The sequence below is a fragment of the Catharus ustulatus genome, chromosome 6, assembly GCF_009819885.2.
Source record: "Catharus ustulatus isolate bCatUst1 chromosome 6, bCatUst1.pri.v2, whole genome shotgun sequence".
Lineage (NCBI taxonomy): Eukaryota > Metazoa > Chordata > Aves > Passeriformes > Turdidae > Catharus > Catharus ustulatus.
The window spans coordinates 17,080,967-17,106,667 of NC_046226.1; the positions used below are offsets into that span (position 1 = coordinate 17,080,967).

General features: G+C 38.6%; 1 protein-coding gene across 2 annotated transcripts in view; it reads left to right on the forward strand.

Annotated features, from left to right (window-relative positions):
• The window catches only part of CCDC88C (coiled-coil domain containing 88C), a 94,989-nt gene that overhangs the window by 56,970 nt on the left and 12,318 nt on the right, over positions 1-25,701 (forward strand). For both annotated transcript variants that reach the window (XM_033062944.2, XM_033062947.2), the window contains exons 11-23: positions 1,512-1,658; positions 3,746-3,890; positions 6,481-6,662; positions 9,569-9,706; positions 11,132-12,202; positions 14,420-14,547; positions 15,423-15,564; positions 16,156-16,344; positions 16,726-16,887; positions 18,026-18,303; positions 22,696-22,839; positions 24,074-24,260; positions 24,495-24,640. In XM_033062944.2, coding sequence (XP_032918835.1) covers positions 1,512-1,658; positions 3,746-3,890; positions 6,481-6,662; positions 9,569-9,706; positions 11,132-12,202; positions 14,420-14,547; positions 15,423-15,564; positions 16,156-16,344; positions 16,726-16,887; positions 18,026-18,303; positions 22,696-22,839; positions 24,074-24,260; positions 24,495-24,640 — 3,059 coding nt within the window. The remainder of the gene's footprint in view (positions 1-1,511; positions 1,659-3,745; positions 3,891-6,480; positions 6,663-9,568; positions 9,707-11,131; positions 12,203-14,419; positions 14,548-15,422; positions 15,565-16,155; positions 16,345-16,725; positions 16,888-18,025; positions 18,304-22,695; positions 22,840-24,073; positions 24,261-24,494; positions 24,641-25,701) is intronic.

Here is a 25,701-nt window from a genome sequence, read left to right on the forward strand (position 1 = left end):
GTAGCTGACCCACTGAGAGATCAAGGGCATAAGGTAGACTTTCCATGTTATGCCATATACAGTCAAGCTGCAACAAACAACCATGACTATAAAAGGCTTTTAAATGATGGCCCCCTGTAGTATCAAAAGGCAGGGGGAATGGCTGTCATCAGACACTCTTGAGTCATTCTTTACATCTATCTTTTCTTTATTCTTTTTGTTTACTTTATAAATAAGTGAGCCATCTAAGGCTTCTTAAGGCTGATTACACCCCAAAAAATGAGAATGCAGTTGCTGATGAAGCTGTGAAAGTGATTTCTCATGCCTGGTGATCTTTCAGGAATCTACTTGGTTTGGCTATTTGTGGTCTGAGAGACCAGACATGAACACTGTGTCAGCACAGACTTGATATTTGAAGTCAAGCGTTTTGTCCTGTTTGCACATTTTCTGGTTTTGCATATTTCATTGGAACAGCAGAATGCATGTGGAGAGAAGGGAGGAAATCAGAGAAGGACAAAGTTTCTGTAGAAACTCAATCTGCTTCTTGTTCAGTTGTAGCTCATCTGGGGAAAATTCCTTACTGTATCCTTTTAATCTTTGAAATGCTGATGCATTCCTGCCATAGAACATTTGTCTTGGACTCAAGACTTATCTGAGGATCAACAAAAGTAAAAGCTAGCAGTGAGTTATTATAGCTTAAAATGAGACATTTTTGATAAATGTGTTTAAAACATGACCAACATTTCATGACCAGATTTCATGCGTTGGATATTTCATGTTTCCAGAATAAGATACTTGAATCCACAGAGTTTCATTTGTTATTTGCAAGGAACAGTTGCAGTACCGTATAATTAACTTGTTTCTAATGCTGTGGCTACAACAAAATAATAAATTAAACTTCCACTCAGTAAAACCAGATCCAAAAGCTCTAATAAGTAAGCAACATGGCTTGTGCAGATCATGCTCATGTTTTTAGTGGGGAAGTGGCAGGGAGTGTTAAGGGATAAGTGTAAAACAACTTCCACTGTTCACATGAATTAAGATTCTGTTCATGAGAGAGAGAGAAATTTTATTAAACAGATATTTGCACATGAGTGTACTAAAACACCAATGTGGATCTTGAATGTATTGATGGATGCTGTTCCCCATCCCTTGAAAGTAAATAATCTGTTTTGAAGCTGGGAATATAAGGGGCTATGATGAATTGGCAAAGGAATTGGTATTATAACAGTGGAATTGGAATAGAACAGTTCTCTTCTGTGTGCTTCTCTTGATCTAGCCTCATATGAAGCAAAAGAAAAGCTTGTAAAATTTGGGAAAAAAACCCTAAGAAATACTAGATTCACTTGCATAATGACTCAAAGGTAATAAAATGTACTATCATCTCTCATTAAAATATTAGGTTAAAGTCGTTCTTTGAAACTAATGTATCAGATTTCCTTCTTGTTTTTTGCAATGTCACTTTATGAAAATCACTTGTCAAGACTTGATAAGTCAGTCGGAAATTAATGCTGTTACATTTTTTTTCCTAGGAATTAAGAGAGGACAACATTGTATTAATTGAAACAAAGGCCATGCTAGAAGAACAGCTAACCATGGCAAGAGCTCGTGGTGATAAGCTGCATGAGTTAGAGAAGGAAAATTTGCAGTTGAAATCCAAACTTCATGATGTAGAACTGGTATGCACTTTCTTTTTCATTATGCTAATTTTTTTTACTTTCATTTTTATGCTTATATTACTAAATCAAGTCCCAGAAACTGGTGGAGACAGGCAAATAAATCAGTAGTGCTTTTGAAGAGGTTTTTAGATTGAACTTTCTGTACATTAATTCTTGAAATAGTGTAATATTAGCAGTGTAGATACTGCCAATGCTACTTTGTATGAGACTGAATTTTATTTTATGCAGAAGTTATATCACAGTTTTAAAATACTGCTTTCATACTTTTTTTTAATGGAGATACTAAAATCTGTTTAATTAGAAATCTCTTAAATGTAGGAAATAAAATCTACTCTAGTAAATAGTCTCTCTTGTTGGAAACAAAATCCCCAGCCATTACAGAGTCTTTAAAAATCCATTACCATTGTAAAAGTCACAAAATTCCAAAATTTCTTTATGTGTAAGTCAGATATGGTTTATTGCTTCATAAATAAGGAAAGCTAATAATTGGGACACTACTGTCTATAAACAAAAAGCAACATTGGACTTCATAAACCCACAAGAAATACTAAATACTCTTATCTCTGGTATTTTACTTAACAATCCTCCTCTTATCCCACCACAATTTGAATTCTTGTGGGTTTATCTATACAGGGCTTTCAACAGGTTCTGTCAGAAATAAAAACGTGGAGGATGCTATATGGGATGACTGAATCTGTACATCAGGGATTGTACAAAGGGGTGTCCCTCAGAGATCCATACTGGGACCAGTATTGCTTAATATCTTCATATATGACATTGTCAAAGGGGTCAAGTGCAGTGTTGGTAGATTTGCAGGTCCCAGGGCTGCCTCCAAAGCAGCATGATCAACAGGGTGAGGGAGGGGATTCTGTTCTTCCACTTCCCTCAGGTGAGACCCCACCTGCAGTGCTGCATCCAGCTCTGGGGTCTTCAGCACAGAAGGACATGGACCTGTTGGAGTGAGTCCAGAGGAGGGTGTCCAAGATGATCAGAGGGATGGGGCACCTCCCCTGTGAGCAAAGGATGAGAGAATTGGAATTTCCCAGCCTGGAGAAGAGGGGACTCCAGGGTGCCTTGAAGTATCTGGAGGGAGCCTAAAAGAAAGATGATGGGAGACATTTTACAAGGGCATGTGGTGGTAGTAGGACAAGAGGGAATGGCTTCAAACTAAAAGAGAGTAAGTTTAGATAGTATCAAGAAGAATTCTTCACTGTTGTGAGGGTGTTGAGGCACTGAAAGAGGTATCCCAGAGAAGCTGTGGGTGCCCCATCCCTAGAAGTGTTCAAGGCCAGGTTGGATGGGGCTTTGTGCGATATGGTCTAGGGGGAAGTGTCATTCCTATGGCAAGAACTGCATAATCTTTAGTGTCCCTTCCATCCCAAACCATTTAATGATTCTATGATTCTGGATATTATAAAGGTCACGTCATGCTCAATTTTTCCAAAGTTGCTGGAGATTTTGCATGCTTTTCTGGGTGAATTGATGAATTTTCTCTGGTGACTTTATGAATTTTTGGTTATGGTTTCTGACAACTTGGGAACCACTGGGGTAGCATTTCAGTTCCCACAAAAGCAAATGTCCCAAATAGTCACAAGAAGCACCATAGATTCATTCTCCAGATCTGTTTTCAGGAGTTAGAATTCAAATTACAAGGCAGGTGTTACTTGCTGATCTGTACAACTGTGTCCAAGTTCAATGTGATGAATTGGAGCTCTGCAGAATTCAGGGTTCTATCTGAAGAATTTCCAGTGTGTCAGAGCATCATGCTACATTTTTTGGAAGAGCTTAGTTCTGGAGGCATCTTGAATCCAGTCTGCCACACTAGTCCTAGCTTGTAGTGGCCCTGCCATCCCCCTCTCTCCAAGTGTATCATGGACCAGAGCTGGTGCTAAACAGTTGGGCTGTGCTTTCTCTGGCTTATATAGGTAGCCCACAGCAAATACCTAATGCTGAGGATGTATTTGATTATAAAACCACAGTATTTAAGGAGATTCTTCTACCCTTTACATCTACTGTGCTTGTAGCAGCCTCGCCCAGAACCTTACAGATGGGCTGAACACGCTTTCATTCACATGTGTCTTGCACAGGACCGGGACACAGACAAGAAGAGAATTGAAGAACTGCTGGAGGAGAACATGGTCTTGGAGATTGCACAGAAACAGAGCATGAATGAGTCTGCACACCTAGGCTGGGAACTAGAACAACTGTCTAAAAGCACTGATCTTGCAGATAGTGAGTACCTGCTGGGGTAGTTGTGGTGTTTGTGGTCTGTTCCAGAATAAACAGATTGGTTGACTGAGTTGGGGACAAAAGTTGTATCCTAGATTGGAAAGCTTCCCTCATTCAGCCACTTGACTTTGACCTTGATTTTTTTTGAACTTCTGAAATGTATTCATCATCCTTTCACTTTCTTTTGAAAGCATCAAAATGTTTTGCTTTTGTTTTGTTCGTCACCGAGAGTGACTTTTAAGTATCACACTTTAATAAAAATAAAAAAGAAAAGAAGAAAGCTTTGTAAATAGCACAGCAGAAATGTCACATTGAATATTTCTAACTGAATGGTTGGGTGGAGTCTGTGATCTTTAGTATTCTTTAGTACAGTTAATACGGACAATTAACTGGTCTTTAAGTCCCAGGAAGTAATGTATGCTGAAGTCATTTATTTTTACTAGATACTGAAAAATGTGTGCAGTTAAAATAACTGGCTGATTTTTTTCTTTGAGTGGTTGGTTTGATTTCCGTAACAATCACAAACATAACTAATTCATTCTTCACTGGACAGATTTTAGCACTGGTTTCTGTTTAACATTTATTTTGTATATCATGCCAGCCTAAATAACAATTCTAAATGGAACTTGGGAAATACAAGCTATTTCCTCTAATTCAACGTGCAGCTTTTGTTGAGTATTCACCTTCTTTTGCTAAGGCTTGCATGTTTGGCTTTGTGTACCAGGAACCGTTGAACTTGAAGACAAAGGAATAAATTAGAGTGAGCAGATGTTTTCAGTGAAACTGTCTAGAATAGCTTTGTTTTGTAAAGCAGCTGTGTATGGCTCACACCAAGTCTGAAATCTTGCTGTCTAGGATCTAAGTTCTCTTCACTAAGATTAATAGCTAGTTAATTGTTACTGCTAAATAATAATCTTGCAAGGCAGGTTATGTTAACCTGAGAAATGAATGTCACTATTACTCCTTCTGTGTAATCAAGGATATTGCTCGTTGTGCTGGTGGGGTGAAAACACAATTCTGTCAAAACTTAGAAATTTTGATCAACAGTATTTCAGGAAAATGTAAGAAAACCTAAATTTTATGCCCTGTTTAAAATACCAAGTTTTGTTCCCTTACTGATTTGCTTTCACTATTCATCTAATAGAAGGAAGAATGCTAGTTTTATTTTGTTAACTCTTCTTTACTAATTTCTATTGAACATAACTTCCAAAATTTGAGTAATTTATCACTGCACTGATGTTTAGCATTTTAGCGCTGGAGCTTCAGAAACTGATGAAAAAAGAAAAAGGATGAGGAAATGAGAACATCCATAAACTTGTATTCAGTAGGTGAAGGAAGCTGGATTTTTTTTTTGTTTTTTTTTTAAGAAGAGCATCTAACTTTGGACTTCTGTTTCATGGAAGTTATGTTCTGATTTTACAGTGATTCTCTTTAAGTAATTTTATTTCAATCCATGTTGCTGAATGCAGCTTGTTTGTACAAATAGAGTCAGACTGAAAAATTATTTTGGAAACTCTCCCATTCCTCGATATTGAGTTGAGTCTGCAAGGGTGGCAGATAGAAGATTTTACTAGCTAGTTTGGTGTATATTATCAAAAATAATTTTAAAAATAACCACAGGAAAATGTAATTTAGGTGGACTTCACTTCAGAACAGAACTCAACTGGAGTATTTAGTTAATGTTAGTTATTTGAATCTTCACTTGACCAAGGCTGTCCAGGTGATGCTTCATGAAAGAGACAAACAGGATTTTACCAATCTCAGAAAGTTGCCAGGTTAAAGTACTCAGTGTGCTGTAGTGCTTATTTAGAAGGAGTTATTAATTTTCTTAGATTTAAAAACAGTGTTAAAGTCAATTTCATATGAAATGTGGTTTTGAGATGATGGGTAGTAATTATTTCATGTGAACAAGAAGGTTTCTCTTGTAATTATTCAAATGCTGGGCAGAGAAATTAACACAGCAGTGAGGCTCAGGTGATGGTTTAGAGGCTGAGAGGTAGTGAGACTTTTGATCTACAAGCATTGAGTAAAATAACATCTCTGTTGTAAAACTTGAATAAATATTTTAGTTCTAAGATTTCAACTTCAGACACTTCCTCAGATCAGCATTCTGGTGGGTATCCTGTGCCTGTGTGCTTAGCAGTAAATTATTCTCTGTGATTCAGTATACTCCTGATGAGGAAGTGGTAAAGATAAGCACTAGAATTCTCTTTCCTAAGAATTTTTTCTATTACTAAATGTAATTGAATACCTGAGTTTTCACTAGCAGGGGTTTACTTTCTGCCTCAATTTATTTCCTATGATGAAAGTAAGAGATGGTATCAAAGTAAATTTTGTTCCTAACATTGGACACTCTCCCAGCATGACTGAAGCACATTTAAGAAGAGTTAAGAAAGTAAGCAACTTTTGAGATGGCTGGCTGTTTAGCTAGTACTCTATTTATTAAAGGTATTAATGGTTATCTATGCAGATGGGTTCTGCTGAAATTGTAGGACCAACACAAATAATCTTAAACCAAGTGGATCTTGCGCACCTCAGAATGAGACTTTTATGAATTAATCACTGCCACCTTCTGCTTCTCATGTTTCAACAGCCAGAAAGTCCTTTGTGTTTGAGTTGAATGAATGTGCTTCAAGTCGAATACTGAAGCTAGAGAAGGATAATCAGAGCTTGCAGAACACAATCCAAGAGCTGAGAGATGCCTCCTTGACCTCCAGAGAGAGCAACCTGAAGTTTGTGGAACTGGAAAAGGAAAATCAGCAGCTTAGCAAAAAGGTAATTTGTTCACAGGAACAAACAGAGCTCTTAGTTTTTTTTAAACATGGGGCTGTGCAGCATTCCTGAATTATGAGTGTTTTCAGGGAGTTTACCTGTGGTCCCCATAAGACTGACTATGATTTTGGCCCCATCTATTAAATTGCATTCTAATGCAATGAAATTCTAATAATTTTATTTAGTAACTTCTACTTCACTACCTGCTTATGTGCATCACTGTAAGAAAAAGTAACTTTCTGTTAAATAAAAGCTCATTTTCAGTGGCTGTTTGTTCCTGTCAGATTGTACTGTTGATTATGTTCTTTTCTGTTGTCTCACAACAGTCACTATTGGGAAAGGAAGCCATGGTCACATTGAAATATTTCTGGTTTTGGAAAGCTTAGTAATTTTTACACATAAGTCAAATAAATTACGCAGGTGAAATCAGCAATTCACAATTCAGCAAAATGACAGGTTCTAAATGTCTTTCTTGCTGTCCAGAGTCCTGGAAGGTCATCACTTTGTAAATTTATTTACATATATGTGTGTGTTGCACTCTGCTATTAACTGTGATTACATTTAGCTCAAATGCCAGCTCAGTGCTTGTCCTTGTGAAACACACTGCTCAGTTCACCTCCAACTAAGCCTTATTTTTGTCTGGCTAGTTACTTAATCCTCAGTTCTGATGAATTGAGCCAAGTGCTGCTGGGGAAAAAGGATGCTTCCTACTCTAAAGTATAAAACACCTTAATGTTGGATTTTTACACATTCCTACCATTCATTCATTATCCAGAATATAAGGCTCATTTCTCCTTTTCCCATTACTGTAACTTGTGTGTGTGAGACATTGATGCAATGATTTCAGTTCTGTTTGGCTTGCCTGTGAGCTAGCTGAATCCCTTAAAGGTCAAGGGGAGAAAGCACCTAGATAAGAAATGCTGCTTGTGGATTCCTAGATTCCTAACCCGTTTCTCTGCCAGGGAGAATAGTATCCAGCACAGGATTCCATCTTCTGGAGAGATTCATTTGCTAAGTTGCGATCAGTTCTGCTTCTTTTCTTTATTTTGTGAACAAGGAAAACTTGCAAAGATTGGGTTCACTCTACTCTTCCTTACACACTTCTATTTATGACCTGTTGTGTGTAAGTAATTCAATCCTGCTCTCATGCACATGTCTAAAATTGGAGATGGAGTCATAGAAAGCACTCAGCAGATACCTGTGGTGTACAGCAATTTAAGTCACTCGAACAACTGTGGTCAGTCTCTGGCTTTGGCCCAGGCAGATTCCTGTGGGCACCTCCTGTTACAGCACTGTATTAGTGCCAACGATTGTGATTCCCCTCAATTAGAATACAGCAAGGTATGCCAGGGGAAATAATAGGCAAAGTCTTTGATTTATTGCAGAATATTTATTACATTGGGGTGAGTGCAAGAGGTCTGGAGGAGTGTTAAAGTCAAGCACATGTAAGTCAGAGAACAAGAGATAAAGAAGTATTTTTCTCATATGTTTTGTGTCTTTGGGGTTCTTTTGGTAACTTTTCCTGAGATATCCATAGTAATATCTTGTCTCCCTGAAGTTGTTTAACTAAGCTGAGATTTCATCTACTCTCTGAGACTTTCAAAAATTGTTGTTTGAATATGCTTGTTTATCTGCTGATCTGGTTGGTGGGATCATGTAGCTGAAGGATTATCCAGGTAGTCAAAGAGGAGATGTTATAAAGGAAAAGTCATGTACATTTTTTTTCCCTTTCTTACAAGGTTTTCAGAGGAGCTAGTAGTAGAAAACCATCCTTCCAGGCACACTGTACCTGTCTGTTATCTCTGCCTTTCTGACTAACTGAAAAGGGCTGTTAACAGTAATGTCTTACGTGCTTCCAGTTTTCTGGGAAGTGCAGATGACGATCAGTTGCTGCTGAACTACTGAGTTTGTTGCAGCTTTCTCTGAACAGCTCCTTTGAGACCAATGAACCTCCACATGGCTACGTTTCTGACTGCTGAGCCCTCCTTATCTCCAATCTGGGCAGCCCCTGCTTGTTTAAACACTTCCTGTAATGAGGGGCATGTTGATATAGGCAGAGCCCAGCCTCCAGCTATTTCCCACTTGTAAGAATTACATTTAATACCCCTTTCATTGACATTTTCACTGTTGGCAGAGCTGATAATACCAAAACAAAAATGAGCTGATGCTTGTACAGAGCTGTAGGTGCACACAGTACTTTGCAAGCTTAAAAAGGAATTATTTCCTGACTTGGGGAGTATAGTTCCCAGAACCTCTTGGTTCCAAGTTCTGAAGAGCTACTGCTTTTCTGTTCTTCATGTATTACAAGTACAAATTTCAAAATGAATAAGTAGGAAAACTTTGTTGTAGGATTGGAGCCTTATTCACAAATCTTTCAAATGCAGTATTGTCACCTGCTGGGGAAAAGAGGGCCAACAGAACACAGGGAGTAGTTTACCCCAGTGCTTTAGTGTTTTTCCTATGTGCTTGTTTTAGGTTGGTGTTTTGTTCTTTTAGTGCTGTTGCTCACTGAAGTGCCTCAATAACTTTGTCTGCATTCACTGATAGGGTAAGACCATCAGTGATGGAGAGGTTAGGAGGAGGCAAGTTCCTCGGGAAGGGGAGCACCAGAAACACTCCTGTGTTGACAGGAGCTCAACAGGGCATTCAGCAGGCAAGTGAACAAAGCATTTCTTACTGCTGTGCCTTATATGCTCTGATCTTAAAAGGTATGAAGAAGATTCTTAGCACTGTGAGAAAAACAAAACAGGCAGTTTTCTCCTCTGAGACATAACTGCAGGAGAGAGGGATTTAATCTTTCAGCCCTAGTCCTCATCTCATTTCTCTCTGGTCTTCAAAATTACTTAAAGTGCAAATAGTCCTTGTGCCAAGCTCTGGTTGATGTGTTTTGGTGTGTTCTCTTCACACAGATTGAGAAGTTGCAAAATCAAATTGAAAAAGAGAAGCAAAGTAATCAAGATTTGGAAACCTTGAGTGAGGAGCTGATAAAAGATAAAGAGCAGCTACAAGTTGTCATGGAGACTCTAAAAGCCGACAAAGACAGACAGGTGGGAGCTTCTCAAATGTAATATAACAACATGTGCTCAGTAATGGTAATTCAGTGATGCCATTTAGAACATTTGGTTCTCTGGGGAGGTAAGGCAATTTGAGAGCTATTAAGTGCAGGTTGAACTTGTTCAAATCTAGGTTAAAAGCTTCTTCAAGTGTAAAAGCCCGGCATGTTTTCTGATTCCTGCTCTTGTTACCAAAAGGGGATCTTAATGCTACTATAGGAACAGACATTTCCCCTTGAGGGGAAGAAAGCACCTGGATCTTAATAAATGAGATACCAACTGGTTTTAGGATGTGCAAATAAATCCCCACTTTGTTGCTAAAGATTGGTCTTCCATCACCTGTATGGTCTGATTAGTTTGGTTGAGGTTCTTTAGCCACCCAGCCTTTTTGCTCTATTTACAAGAGATGCTGAGAAAGTATTTATGTCTTCTGGATTGACATGATAATTGCCCTTCAGCTCTTACCACTATAGTTCATATGCAATGCCTGAAAACTCTCTTATTACAGATTTGTGCGAGTATCATCTGTACTAATTTGACAAATGAAAAAAATACAGACTCAGATCATTAGAGACTGGTCTGAATATTCTCAACCTGTATTAAAATTTAAATTTCTGTGAGGTGAAAATTAAATAGCAAGATGTCTTATTTGTGTAGTTCTTTTATCTTGAAGGATTTTTATCCAGACTTCTCCCTGGGAAACTGGACTTTACCAACAAAGTCTTACATTTTAGTTAGAACAAATACAGGGTCTTTGTGGCAGGAATTAATAGATGGTTTGAAGATAGGGCAGGAAGTAAAACCAGAAATATTCCCAGTTGTTAAAAAAAAGCAGTCTGATTTTTTCAGGTCTAGGCCCTTTTAATTTGTGTGGATGTTGTCTAATATAAGAATCAAATGCAAATTGCAGTCTAAATTACAATTGCATCAGCTGAAATTTGACCAGTGGGGTAAGTGTACTGTCCTTGCAGGAAGTGTGTCTTTAATGACATCTATAACTGCTCTACATTTTCAAGTATTCTGAGGTTCCTGGCACCTTACCAGAGATAATTTCAGTCTTCAGATCCCAAAGATGAAGGTAAACCTAGATAGAAAGATACCCTCTATTAAGAATGATTTGTAACAAAGTGTCTTCTCCAAGGTATTCTCTGAAGGTCCTCTGTCTGCTTTTTCCTTCTGCCTCAGTCTGCTTGGATGGTAGCAGGAATGTAGCACAGTTTTTAATTTATTAAAGTAATGAGTTACCAGCGGTAACAATTTTTTTCAATAATTTGGGTTCTTGGTTCTAGTCAGTAATTTCCTGAGAAATTTGTCTTGGATTAAATGGATATGATTTTGTTAATAATTTCTGTGCTTTAGGGCTAATTTGTACTGCACTTGTAGGGTAGATGAATAACATTTGCACAACTGTTTATGTAGATAAAGGACCTTAAACAAGAAAATGATCACCTTAATCAAGTTGTCTTATCCTTGAGACAAAGATCACAAGTGAGCAGTGAGGCAAGAGTGAAAGATGTTGAAAAAGAGAACAGAATCCTTCATGAAACAGTAACTGAGACGAGTAGCAAACTGAGCAAGCTGGAATTTGAGAAGAAACAATTGCAAAAGGATTTTGACCAGGTTAGAGAAAAAGTGGAAAGAGTGGAAGAAATGGAAAAAGAGCTCCACCGGCTGGAGAGGGAGAATGAACAACTCACAAAAAAGGCAGCAGTGATGAAAATAGTGACAGAAAAAGTGGAAGTTCTTGAGCAAGAGAATGGCAATCTGGAAGTGGAAAATAGGAAACTAAGAAAATCATTGGACACATTACAAAATATTTCCATCCGGCTTGGTGACCTGGAAAGAGACAACAAGCAATTGGATGAAGAAAATCTGGAGCTTAGAAGAGTAGTAGAGACCATGAGATTTACCAGCACAAAAATGGCACAAATAGAAGCAGAAAATAAAGATTTGGAGAGGGAGAAAGAGGACTTAAGAAAGAATGTGGAAATGTTAAAAGCAATGAACAAGAAATCAGAGAGGCTGGAGCTAAGCTATCAGAGTATCAATTCTGAAAACCAGAGACTTCAGCAAATTGTGGAGAACAGCAGTAAAAAGATCCAGGAATTAGAAAAAGAAGTTCAGGGAATGGAGAGTGAAAATCAGGTCCTCCAGAGGAACCTTGAAGAACTAAAGATTTCTGCCAAACGGCTAGAGAGGTTAGAAAAGGAAAACAAAGCCCTAGAACAAGGAATGTCTCAGCTAGAAAAAGACAAAAAAATGTTAGAGAAAGAAACAAAACGGCTTTGGCAGCAAGTGGAGCTGAAAGATGCTATTTTGGATGACAGTACAGCAAAGTTGGCAGTTGCTGAGAAGGAAAACAAGACACTAGAAAAGGAAATTGCTCGATTCAGAGATTCATCTAATAAACTGAAAGAGTTTGAAAAGGACAATAAAGACCTCCTAAAGCAAGTTACAATTGATAAGAGAACACTAGCTACGCTGAGAGAGGTAAGCAAAATAATTGTATGGGTTGTATGCTGCTTTTTTTTTTTTCAGTTCAATGAAGTACTAAAGGGATATATCTTTTCCACAGATCTTAACAGCCTTAACAACAGTCGCTGGCAAGTGTTACCTTGGGAATTGGAACATGCCAAGAACCGTACTTTGTACAGTTGTGCAGTATTCCACTTTGTGTCCACAATACAGAGTCTCAAAACTATGTCTTTTTTTCATGCAGAATAAAATTTTAAAACATCTATATAGTACCTTTTAACCAAAGACACTGATACTTTCTCTAACTGTGACCACAAAATTGTTTGCTAACTTGAGAGCTCCAGCAGGGGAGATTGAATCTCAGGTCTAGAAATTTCTAGCACTTGCCGAGGACACATTGACATCCCTGTTTTGAAAGAAACAAAGCCATCCCAAATGACCAACCTAAACTAGCTGCACTAAGATTTTGCTTTACAGCTATCTTACAGTATCTTTCCCCAAATGCTTCCCTGCTGAGTGAGAGCATGCTGAGCAGTAGTGATTTCTCCCTGCATTAGGACATAGGCAATCTAAGATGTGTTGGAACCTGGAACTCTTATAAGTAGCCTATGAGCAGATTCAGATTATTGTAACTTGTTGTCATTCCCTGTCCAGGCTGCTGTTGTCCTGCCGGAAATAGGATTTCCTGTGAAAGGAGCATTTAAAGGAAAAAGGGTTGTGCTGCAGTCACTCAGTGAAATAGATGAGTTTAGCAAGATTAATACAGTAAGCGGTCGCATACTTCAAGGTTTAGTTTTATTTCAATTTTTGAAGCATTAGTGTAATTTTGAGGAGGAGAAATAAACTCTGTCAGAAATACTTGGCAGAGTCCCAAGTTATGTTTCTGTCCAACTTTCCTTAAAAATTAATAAAACAATATGATTTCTAAGAGGCTTCCTTCATAATCTTTCCATTCTCAGACTTTTGCAGATTTCTAATAGTGCAGGCGTTTCTAATAGTGCAGGCCCATACAGTAGCCCATCTTTTTGTTAGTTACGTTCTGTAGGTCCTGCAGAAGAAGTTCATGTATGTTGAAGGGACTCTTTACAGATCACTGAACAGGCACTGACCTTAACCATATGTTTTTTTTCCACCTTGCCATGCGAATGAATTCATGGCTAAATTTGTGATGTCAGAGGACTATTGAATACCTATAGTTTAACAAAGTATTTTTATAAAATTTTATTCTTGCTTCTGTTTGATATTCAGGAAAATTTTCTTTTGTACGTTCTTCAGTAGCTTTTTTATTCTTCATGTGCTATTTAAGAAAACTTTTAGCAGAAACACAAGCAATGTAGATCTCTATGCTGTATTTGTATTTCAGAGAATTTTAAATGGTAAAGATCTTCACACTTAGCTATGCACCAAAAATAATTTATCCTTTTTAGAAATGCAGACTGGCACTATGTCTCCCCAGGCCATTTCCACACAGACAACTTTACTGGCATAACAGCAAAGCATTGTCCCAATATACCTTCAGGTGCAGCACTGCCAAGTCTTCTCCTTGTTTGACTTCCTTGCTGGGTTGTGCTTTAGTTTCTTCCCAAAGAAACCTAAATGAAACAAGGCTGCATCAGTAGAGACCAGAATAATTAACCAAGCTCTAGTGTCCAGAGGTGTCCTGTCTCTTACCCTATAATGTAGCTACACTTCTGAAATCTTGGGCAGTTATTTACCCTATGTCAGAAACTCAGTGCATTATTCACTATTGACCCTGTTACCAAGATCCTTGGTAATAACATCATAGCCATGATACCTCAGAAGTCTTCCATACTGAAGTCCTGTTGCTCCTGTGTGTGTGTATCAGTGCTGGCAGGGCTTTTTGTCCTAGCTGAGAGGTGGGAACTCCCTCTGCTGGTGTCCCTGTGTGGCACAGAGATGGGGTGGTGTCTCCTGGCCCACACATTCCCTCCTTTGGCAGGCTGGCAGAAAGCCAGCGTTGGCAGAAGTTGTTCAGTACAGTGAGTGAGACAAAGGCCAAAATAAGCACTCTGCAGGTTTATTTCAGGTGACCTATAAATAAAACCAGTAGTTTAATTCTGCAATCACCTGTCACTGATGAAGAATTTTAGCTGGCCTATTTGAAACTAGGATTTAATCCAATTACTTTTTCAGTACTCTTTAAAAATACATAGTGCTGGATAATTGCAACCACCCTTTGCATAGCAACTAATCATGTTAATGCTGTTTCAGGATTTGGTCCTGGAGAAACTGAAGAGTCAAAAGTTGTCTAGTGAGCTGGACAAACTGAGCCAGGAACTGGAGAAGATGGGATTGAGCAAAGAGCTGCTGCTGGAGGATGATAATGGCAATGATGATACGTAAGGAAAATGAGCTCTTCTAGTCATTCTTTTGACTCAGCCTAACTGACGCCCTTTGCCTTTCTTACTGCTTCTCATCTGCCTCCTTGCCATTACCCTTAACAGTTTTGGACATAAACCACATTTTTCTGAGGCAAGCTTGGCAGCATACTGTAAGTTTTGCAAAATATTTTCTTGGGTGGAAGAAAGAAATACCCCTTTTTCTCCATGGTAGCAGTGTTACTACAGTTCCTCTGTACTCTCCAGCAGAATAGCTGGGTAACTATTTCACTGTGTATTTCTCTGTGTGTTCTCTTTAACAAGTGAAAATAGTGTCTATTAAACAGAGTCTGTTATTATTTCATGTAATGGGTGATCTGGATACTTGTTAATATAAACATAAATGTTGCCTAAGAAATAACTGATGGCAAGGAATTCTTTTGTAAGTCCTACAGTAACGAACACAGATAATCCCAACAACCTTTGTGTATATTGGCTTCTCGTTAAGACCTACTTAGAGTAACTATGTTACTCATCTTGTAGGAGTTTTTAAACTCTGGATCTTCCTCCTTGTCAGGAATGTACAAAAGAGCCATAAGAAGGGTTTTCTGTAGTGTAACTTACTTTCTTTCAAGTTATATAACTCTTTGATATTTCTGTAAAACCATGCTGGTGTTAACCTCTGTTAAAATTGATTGGATTTCCATACGTAAATTCCCTAGCTATAATATATCAGCAACAATCTGCAGCAGTAGAGGAAATCATTTTCCTGAAGAAACAAGCAAGTATAATTTAACATGTAGCGAGATTGGAATGGGTGAAGGTGGAGTCTGCTATTTGGATGGTGGCTCATATCCTAGTGGCAGATATCGGAAAGTTGTTACCTTATTTTTCAGAAAATACAAGGCTCTGGAAAGCAAAACTGAATCAGCACTAAAATCAACTCTAGCTGTGAAAGAGGAAAAGATTGCAATGCTGGAAGCTCAAGTGAAAGACTTTCTGAACTTGAACCAGCAGTTACAGAATGATTTAAATATGGTAAGAGTTTAAGTGAATTTTAATTTTTCACTTTGCAGTTCTGCACATTCACATACTTGAGGATTTTTTGGTTTGAGGTTTTATTTTTTCTTTTGAAGAACAGGCTGTTTCTTCTCTCTGCCCCTCCCTATACACATCCTTCCCAAGAACCTTTTTTCACTGGACTGCCTTTCTTTTGTCCCTTTCTGTGTAATGACACAAAATTCATTGACAAGCACATCAGGAGGCTTTTCTCAGATAATTGTTCTTTGTAGATCTCTTTTCCCATGTTTTTTTCTGTTGGTATGGCTATGTTTTTCTGCCTTGTTTAGTGGAAACAAAGGCTGAGGAAGACTGCAGTTGAAACATCTCACCTGAGAACAGCCTGATTGTTAGGTGACAGTGAGCTTGAGTCTAAAGACACCTGACTGGAGGCCGAGAGACGTGGATTTTTCCACCTGTGTCTTAGCTTCTCTGTCTATGAAGTGGGGTAATGGTGATTGAATCTCTGAAAATCTGTACAGTGCAAGAGAGGAGTGACATATCCCATCATTTTTAATGCATTTTTCCAGTTCCCTCAGTGTTGAAGGTTGTTTCTTGTTGACTGTGTAGGTGAAGAAGGACTTTGATGCACTTAAACAGACTCAGCAGGATGGGCAGTATGCTCAGAAGTCACTGAGGAATTCAGCAGAGAAGCTCATTCCCAACCAGCAAATGAATGAGAAATTGGAAATGGGGCAGCAAGAGGCTACCACAGAGCTGCTGAAACTGCAGGACAGGGCCATTGAACTGGAAAGGAATGTAAGCCTTTTCCTGTTTCTTCTTAGCTCATACACTTCTCTTGTGGTCTTGAGTGGGTTGGTGGAAACTGGATTTTTTGAGCTTAAAGGAATCTGGTAGGTTTTCTGGAGCACCCAAGTCTACCAGATTCTTCTGGTGTCTCTTAGGACTGCATGGGACTTAAGTGTTTCACATGTCTTGTGTGCATCTGGTCTCATCTTTGCAGGGATTAATTCTGGTGTAACATCTGTCCTACCTTCGTTTAGTGCTGTGAAGAGGCTTTTTTATGCCTTTGCTGCAGAATGATCACTTACGGGTTCTCGATCTTTGATAGGACTCCAGATGATCAGGAGAGCTGTTTATTTTCTTCCTGCCACCCCTTAAATGCCATCTCTCTTTCAGAATGCAGCCCTGCATACTGAGAAACAGTTGCTTAAGGAACAGCTAAAGCATTTGGAAACACAGAATGTCAACTTCAACAATCAGATCCTGACACTACAGAAGCAAAATGTCTTCCTTCAGGAACATAACACTGCCCTGCAGACACAGACAGCCAAACTCCAGGTCAGGACATCCTTGTGTTTCTGTTCCAGGAGATTGGATTTGATTACAGTAGTGTGAAGATGACAGCTAGTAATGAAATGTTTGTGTTGGTAGGCTGATGTAATGATGGAATGATGAGGCCCAGGAGGTGGAGCTTAGTTTGAAGTCTGAATTTCTTAAATCTAGAAGGGAAACTGGGTCTGTAGCTAACGTTTGGTAGCTACCTTCAGCAAGAAGGTGGTTATTTAGAGAAAATTAATTAAAACTAATACAGCAAAATCCAGATGTGTTCTTCCAGAAACTATGCTTCTGAAGTAAAATAAGCTTTGCTCTGCTTGCTGTGCCTGTGAAAGAGCTCAGCAGAAATGGAAAGAGGACACAAGTCACTTCCTCATAGGCATTGTAGCAATGAGTTCCAATCACAATTTTCAGGCTTTCAGACAAAATGTCGAAGTTGCCAGTGGAAAAAATAGTCTTAAAAATTACTTGACTTAAAAAAAACAACTTTGAGAAAGAGACCAGTTTCAAAGAACAGCATTGGATAAGTTCTCTCTTTTTTGTGACTGTCACTTCTCAAGCTGTTTCTTTTGCATATTCAAAGATTGGTTTTCTTTTGTTCTTATTAATTATTTCCCATCTGTAATTGACTTATATTAGCAACACATAAAATCAGTGCACCATCTCCGTACTGAAACCAGACTTGTTAGGAGTACTGCTCACATGCACAGTGTTAGGAATATTTTCCACAAACACAGTGGTGCAGTTAATGTTTTTGAGTTTGGGTGAACTTGAGTTTCATTACTTGTACACAAATATGGGGTAACTTTTGACTCTGATCGTGATTGTCAGAGCTGCAGTTGAGTTGCAAGTATTCCAGATCATCTTGGTCTTCAGGTTCAAGAGCTGCTGGTAAAACTGTTTTTTCAGCTCGGAAGTTATTGTGATAATTTTCATACTTCTGATAGCATAGCTTTATGTGGTGCATACTACCAGCAGTAATACCAAAATGATGCAAATTGTACATAGATGTCTTAAGTTGACAAGGCAGTGTAGGCATTCTTGCCTAACTCTATATGGATGTAAGGTGCTACAAAATGTTTGTTGTATGTACCAGTAGATGTGAATCAGTAATACTTACTTTTTACTTCTGAAACTTCAGGTAGAAAATTCAACTCTCAGCTCCCAGAGTGCTTCACTGACAGCCCAGAATGCTTTGCTCCAAAATCAACAGACAGCCAAGGAGAATGAGAATGAAAATCTACTAAAACAGAAGGAGCAGTTGAAAGCTGAATATGAGTCATTGCTTCAGGACCACGAACACCTTGCTTCACTGCATGAACGACAGTCTGCAGAGTATGAAAGGCTAATAAATCAGCACAGCTGCCTGAAAACATTACACAAAACCCTGGATCTGGAGCACAAAGGTCTGCGTGAGAGGTACGCTCATTGCTCGGGGTATAGTGTAGCCGGAATCTGCCTATGTTACAGTTTTAGCCTTAAATGTTTTCTCTAATTGCAAACAGAAATTACAGAGTTGTTGCCCTGAAAAAGTGCCTAGTCATTCTAGTTGTCATTATTTGCAAAGCTCAAGGTTTTAGATCAAAAGATGGCAGAACAGACTCTGGTGATATTCAGCAAACATGGGCTTGGATCTCGGGGATGCTTTGTCAGAAGTAGCTTAAATGCTTCTACTGCATTTAAGGATTTGTGCTATAACAACATATAGCCTTAAAAACATTCTCCATTTCTACTGTGTGGAGTCTCTCTTCTAACCATGAAGTCTGCAGGTCACCTATATGTGAGTAGTGTGTATCTTGAGAAATTTCAGTCATTGAACCTCGTGACATCTGTGTTGTGTCAAAGGAGGGTCTCTGAAAGAAGCTATATATTGACCTATGACATAATGATGTACTATTAATTTTCTTGTAGTTCTCGTAATCTAAAGCTTTGGCTTCAGGCCCTTCAGTTGAATTAGGAAATCAGTAAATTGTTAATTGTTTGGTCTCTAGTCACTGTCATTTTCTGACAGTTGTGCTTGGATTGAACAATATACATAATGTACTAGTACAAAAATAATGCTCTGTCTCCCTCTCAAACTTAACTTATATTTTTGAGTGATTGTCCTCAACACTTCTATTTAGGTTTCATTTCTGTACAAGATCATGAGTTGGGTTCAGAGCAACTCAGTGGTGATCCTTGATGGCGGACTGAAAACTGGTGCTTTTCTTTCCCAAAGACTAAGGCTGGCAAATACAATGTGTGGTGGATTTTTATAAAGTACAGAAGTAAACTATTGTGATTAAAATATCCACTGGGGCTGTGTGACAGGACAGCTGCTCGGCTGTCGACTAAATGAGCTGTAAGTGATTGCACAGACACTGTTCCTGCTTACCAAGTCTTTCTCAGACTGATTAATGGTTCTCATTGATTCAGGCTTTGCTTGAGATTACTACACTGCTGTGTGTTAAGGCAGTTTGCTGTGTTCATTCTTTGCTTGATGAGTACCAAACACTAAGCAGCTCTAGCCTAAGGAAAAATATGTTTTTCAAAGAATAGGTTATCTATGGAGGTAAGTGCTCAAGTCACCACTGTAGTCATTAAAAGTTTGGACTTTCTTTCTGAGATGTGACTCCTAGTGAGAGGTGTATTGCAGGGGTGCAGATGGTGGCCTTCTCTATATTCAGAACAGGTTGAGTTTGGCAGTTTTAAGTGTTCAGTATCCTCCTCAGCCGATCAGTCTTAAAAGATGCTTATCAAGGTGATTTGTCCAAGGACTCCGTTTGGCTGTCAGAAAAAAAGCCACAAGCTACTTTTTTAGTGCATGCTTTGTTCTCCCTCCGTCATGTGCTGCTGAGGGAGCAGAAGGGACACAGAGTAGCATAAAAAAAGTTTTCAAACCTGTGACTGCAGCTTGTCTAGAAAAAACCACAGCAACTTTAGTTAGCTTGTGCAGGTCCAACAACATGTACAACCAAGGTCCCAAAGGTTTGTGTAGTTCACTCTGCTGCATTCTAACCACAGAATATTTTCTGCACCTGAACAAACTTCATTAAACCTCTTTTGGTTCAGATTGCACAGTATTAACACTGCAGTGGGGTTTAAATAATGGGTTGTGTGTAACTGCAGTGAAATGGCCTGTCATAGCCCAGCAAACCACAGATGTGTGGGTTTGGCTTAGCAAGAAGAGGAGAGTTAGTATGTTAGAGTCATTCACCGTTAATGGCAATTTTTTGACTTTGAGGTGTCTGGCTGACCATCTCAGTGAACACAGAAGCTGGCCTTTCCTGCATTTTTGAAATTGCTTTACATATTACATGTTACTAAGGGAAGGTAATAACTTTGCAGCTACAGTTGACTAGCAGAGCCCTGAGCATTTCTTTGTGGCTTAGTCTGGATAAGTCTAATCCTGCAAAGACATAGGAAAAGAATCCCTGCGTTGTAGGGTTACGTATTGCAGAGAATTGTATTATTATTTTATCAGTGCTGCCTGGTAATTCTTTCTCTGGGTTCCTTTTGCTACACTTTTAATCATAGCTGAACATTTTCAAAGTTACCTCAGTCACAAATACCCATAGTATTTCTCCTCAAAAAGCAGCAGAAAGAATAAAAACCAAAAGGAGTAAAGAGGACTATATTTGTTCAATCCGAGGAATGGATTGTGTCAGAGCCAAAATGGATTCTATATGCATGTATAAGAAAATCTTTCTAAAACCTTTCTGTCCAAGAACCCAATGCTTTAAAAAGGGAAACAAATATGAATGTTGTGTAGTCTACAGGAAGGGTAACCTGGTTCCTGGTGGTAGAGCTTGTCAGGTTGCACAGATTGTGCTCAAATTGTAGACTCCAGGCTGAATCTCTATTATAAGAAGATTTTGTGTGAGGATTTCATTAGGGCTCCTGTCATGAACAATCATTTCCATTTTTACAGACAGTCTCTTCTTTCTTACTTTCCACGTAACAACTAGGGGAGCAGCTGTGGTCTACCACAGGCTCAATATGGCAGCCTTGGTGCTGGGCCTGGCTGGTAACACTGGACCAGTATTCTGCTTCTCTCTGAGGAGCCCTCTTTAAAACATAGAAGGCTTGGATAAAAATGAACAGAGTAGCCCTATCATACAGAGACAGCAAAAGAATTTACAGTGTAATTTCTGCAGAGGCAGCCATGGTAATCTCTGCCAAAGGACTGACTGGAGTTTGTCTTCTCAGACTCTGCATTGGCACACAGTCCGTCTGAAATGCTTTTGGAGCTGGATGTGAAACCTTCCTCTGCTTTCAGGTTCTTCCATTTATTGTACACATTGAATTTGAAGTGTCCCAGAGCTGAATGGAGCGAGAAAACAAATAAATAAGGTTAATTAAACTCTACTGCTGTTACTGGGAATGAATAGCATAAAGCAGCTTTTGTCTGGGAGACAGGTACTTTCCTGTGTGCCCCTTCAATGGACTGGAATTTGGGACAGGCTGTAATTTGACTCTGGGATGAATGGAATGGTAGCCTGAAAGAAAAAAGTTGGCAGGAGTCAGTGTATTTGGTGCTGTCTGCTGGTTTTGGTTTTGTTTTGAAGTTTTCATGACTGCTGAGTAACTGTGCTCTGCATTCATCTCTGCTGGCATGAGAGTCACAGAAGATGAGACTTGTTCTGTTTAGCTTTTTAAGCAATGCTGCATCTTCTGCCTAGATTCTGTTCTAAAATTGCTTGTAAGAATATTTCTCCATTATTGACACAGATGTATCTGATAGTTTGGGGCAGTACCCTTTTATTGCAGTGACCAAAAAATGTACTTAGGATTTTTGACATTGTCTGCACCAGTGGCCTCAGTGGCCTCTGCTGGGTGTGTATGGGCACAGATTCTGACAGAAGCCACCAGAGGGAAAAAAAACCAAACAACTCTGGGAACAACTTGCTACCTTGTGAAGTGATTTCAGTTCACCTCGTTCTTCTCAGCATTTTCTGAGTGTAGGTGGTGTAGCACCTTGGGGAGGCTGAGCCTGCCTAATCCATGTCTGTGCCAAATATCAGGGAAGTTGTTCCACACCTCAGTTACTTCAGCATTGCAGAGATCAAAATTAAAGACACATTTGAAGGCATCAACCTTCTCTCTGCCCCCATCTTCCTGCCCTGAATGGTTTATGCCCAAGTTGTATAAACCAAATAATAGTGGAAGTCTGGATGTGAGCACTGGTTTTGCTCTTGGTTTTTTCACTAGTGAGCAAGTAGAGCAGCTCGAGCAGGTAAGTCATCCTCTGCTTAAAGGGTCAACTCACTGATACCTCATCATTCATCTGGAATATTCAGGAGATTAGTAGATGTGCAGGATACTATTACCTATGCATATAACCTAATGTGCATTAGGTAGTTACCTAACAAACCCCTGCTCATTGTACTGCTTTCCTGTTGCTTTTTGGGAACTGCTTTCTAGTTACGATTTTTACTCTTGCCACTGTCAATTATTTGGGACTGGGATTCTGGTTTAGTGGTGCAGTTTTCATTCATTTTGCAGAAACTCATGCTTTTACTAAATGACCGGAATCTGAAATTGAGGTAAGTTTCTGGCAATTGCGTTTCAGTTTCCTTAAAAAATGCTTTTCTTTTTCTTTTTTTTTTCCCCCTGAAGTCTTCTCTGCTGATTTGTATACTAAGCTGAATTTTCACATATAGTGTTGAATTCTTCAGCTTTGGTAGAAGTTCAACAACATAAATATGGATGAAATAAATGAAGCTGGAAAAGAAGATAGTTTCTGATCATTGTGGTATTACCTATTAAAATTATTAACCCAGAGGAAGAAAAATGTTTAAAGCTGAGGGTATGCTATTCCTCCTTTTGCAGATACAACAGTTTAACGAAACACAAAACAGAATTGGAAGAGTTGGAATTAGTTTTAAAAATGGAGAGAGAAGTTTTGCAACAAGAGAGAAGATCAAATGCAATAACCACTGGGGAAAATCAGAAGCTGAGGGAGGAACTGGAGAGGTGTGGTTCCTTTGCTAAATTGTTATATATATCTAAAAAGTCAATTATGCAAAACACAGATGTGTTGCTTTAGCTCTGAAGTACCTTCATATAGCACGCCTGTTCTTTTTGCTCTATTTTGGTATTGTTAATTTGGTAATTTTAATTTGTTCAAGATTGTCATCTTCATTAATATTGTCAACCAATACTGTTATTTGGTGCATCAGACCTGGGACCTTTGGTCATACAAGATAAGCTTCCACATGTGTTTGATTCAGTTCACAAGCATTTTCTGCAATTAATTGTTTCCAAGCACTTGCCTTTAGGCAAAGCTACAAATGCCCAACCCCCCCCCACACACATTATACTGTTGTTTTTTTTTCTCTTGAGGAGCACTGGTTTATGGTTTTTACACCATACGATTTTAGCTCTAGGAGTTACCATTGTTTATTTTCTGCAGCTCAGAGAAAACTGCCATTCCTGTTATTGAAAACAGTCTTAGAGACTTTTGATCAGTGTGTAGCTATTATCTTATGGCAGAGCCCTTTTTGAGAACCACACCCAAAAACCTCCCTGTAGCCTTGTTCATACTAAAAAGGTGTTTTGAGAATCTGTTTGGTACAAATAAGGGGCCAAGACCACATTAAGTTAAAGCAATGTCCGGTTGCATCGTATTTTAAAATCACATTTTAAGTTGCCATAATGTTGATTACAGGTCTGGCAGTGAGCCAGGCTTATCTGTTAGCAGATGCAGAACTTGATCTGTTTATTTAGTTTAATGTTGTGCCTTCGTGATTTGTAGACATTTTTAGATTTACCTAAAAGTCTAAAAGAATGCCACAGTATCTTCTTACAACACTACAGTGTTTCACACTTCAGGACACTTAAATGGTCATATTTCATGCATCAAGATAAAAAAATAATGTGTGAGTTTTCTTTATTTGTACCAGATAGAGCTGCCTTTATATCCAAATGCTCATAAATACATTGTGCCTCAGAAATTTGTGGTATGTTTCTTACATGCTGAAGAAATAGCAGTATTATTTTTCATGTGTTTTCCTTTCAGCTCTTTTGTAGATTGGAAACTTTTTATTATGTTACCACTACTTCTTAATAATGTTTTATTAAATGCTTAGAATGAAAATGTCCTTAGGAGTTACTTTCTGGAACTATGATTTAGTGAGAGCTGTGAACTGATGGTGAGGTCATTTCTATAAAGTGTCCTTCATAAGCCTGCTGTCTTCTTCGTGTTTAGGGTGAATTTCTTGCACAACCAACTAAAGGCAGAGTATGAAGGGCTGCATTCACACACTAAAGAGCTGAAAACTTCCTTGAACAACTCTCAGCTGGAGTTGAATCGTTGGCAGGCTCGTTATGATGAGCTGAAAGAACAGCACCAATCTATGGATATCTCTCTCACCAAGCTGGATAACCACTGTGAGGTGAGTAGCTGTAGTTACCCAGCTACTGCTGCTTTTAGATTAGAGAGCTGCCATTCATTGTGTGAAGCTTTTGACATGCTGTATATAGAAAGTCAAGCTATGTAACAACACCCCTATATAGTTTGAACTGTATAGATTTGTATCTTAGGTTGCCATACTATTTGTGTTATCTTGATTATGGTGCACTCCAGGGAACCAGAAGCAGAGGAGAAATTAATTTGTCTTGTTTAATAGCTCCTGTCCCGTCTAAAGGGAAATCTGGAAGAAGAAAACCATCATCTCCTGAGCCAGATTCAGATGCTGAGCCAGCAGAATCAGATGTTATTGGAGCAGAACATGGAGAGCAAGGAGCAGTATCATGAAGAACAGAAGCAGTACATGTAAGAAAAACGAGATTTGAATTGTGAAACCTAAAAAAGTAATCTAGACAAATGCAGAATACAAATCATCTATCAGGACTAGAAGAGCAGGAAGTGAAATTATAGTTCTTCTTGGTATCTCTTGGAAAAGGGGATGTTTGGTAAGGGTAAGTGTAATGGGAGAAGGCACAAATGTTTCCATGTTGCCTTACTGATGAAGGATTGTGCACAAAACACCTGGGCAAGCACAACTCTTTTCAAATAATACAGATGAACCTAAGTGGAGAATTCAGTTAGAAAAGATGGAATGCTAAATCCAGTGGTACTTCTCAAAGAAGACGAGGTTGGGAAAGAGTTCAAGATTTTGGAAAACAGCCAAGTTGCAACAAAAATTTAGTCTTACAAGAGTCATTTTATATTTAGGTTCCTGAAGAATAGCAAATTTCATACTTCCCTTTTTTCATTTGCATTTCAAGAAATACCTGCTTTGATGTTGTTTTTAAGGCTAGAGACATTACATAGATTGCTGTGTCCTTCATGCACAGGTTGACACACTGAAGTGAGATACCCTGTTTAAAGATACTGTGCATTCACAAAGAATCCAGTTTTCACTGCAGTGAATTTCTCTTATAGGTATGAAAGAAGGAAGAAAAATGTTCTTAATCCCAGGAATTTTAGTTTAAGCGCATCAGGATGATGTAGGAGTTACTTAGTTGAGTTTTATACCAGTACTGGCTTATATGGTTGAAGTGTTAGAAATTTTTTACTGAAATAGGTTGAATGCTGTTCAGATGTTCTCTGATCTGTTTATCTGATCTGGTGTCTGACTGTTCTGTGATAGAGGTACATTTGCCTTATTACTTGAATGAAAATAAGATTTGCCAACTTCCACTGTGTAGGTTAACAAAATAATCAGTAAAAAATATAGTTAGTCTTAACATTCAGCGAACAAACTCTGCCTGAGATATTAGTTAGTAATCTTGCACCACCATCTACTGTTGTTCTTTCACCTTTCATGTTTTATTGCACAAAAATCACCCATCAGGATGGTTGGTAGGCTTTTGCATTTGCCCTCTCCAAAC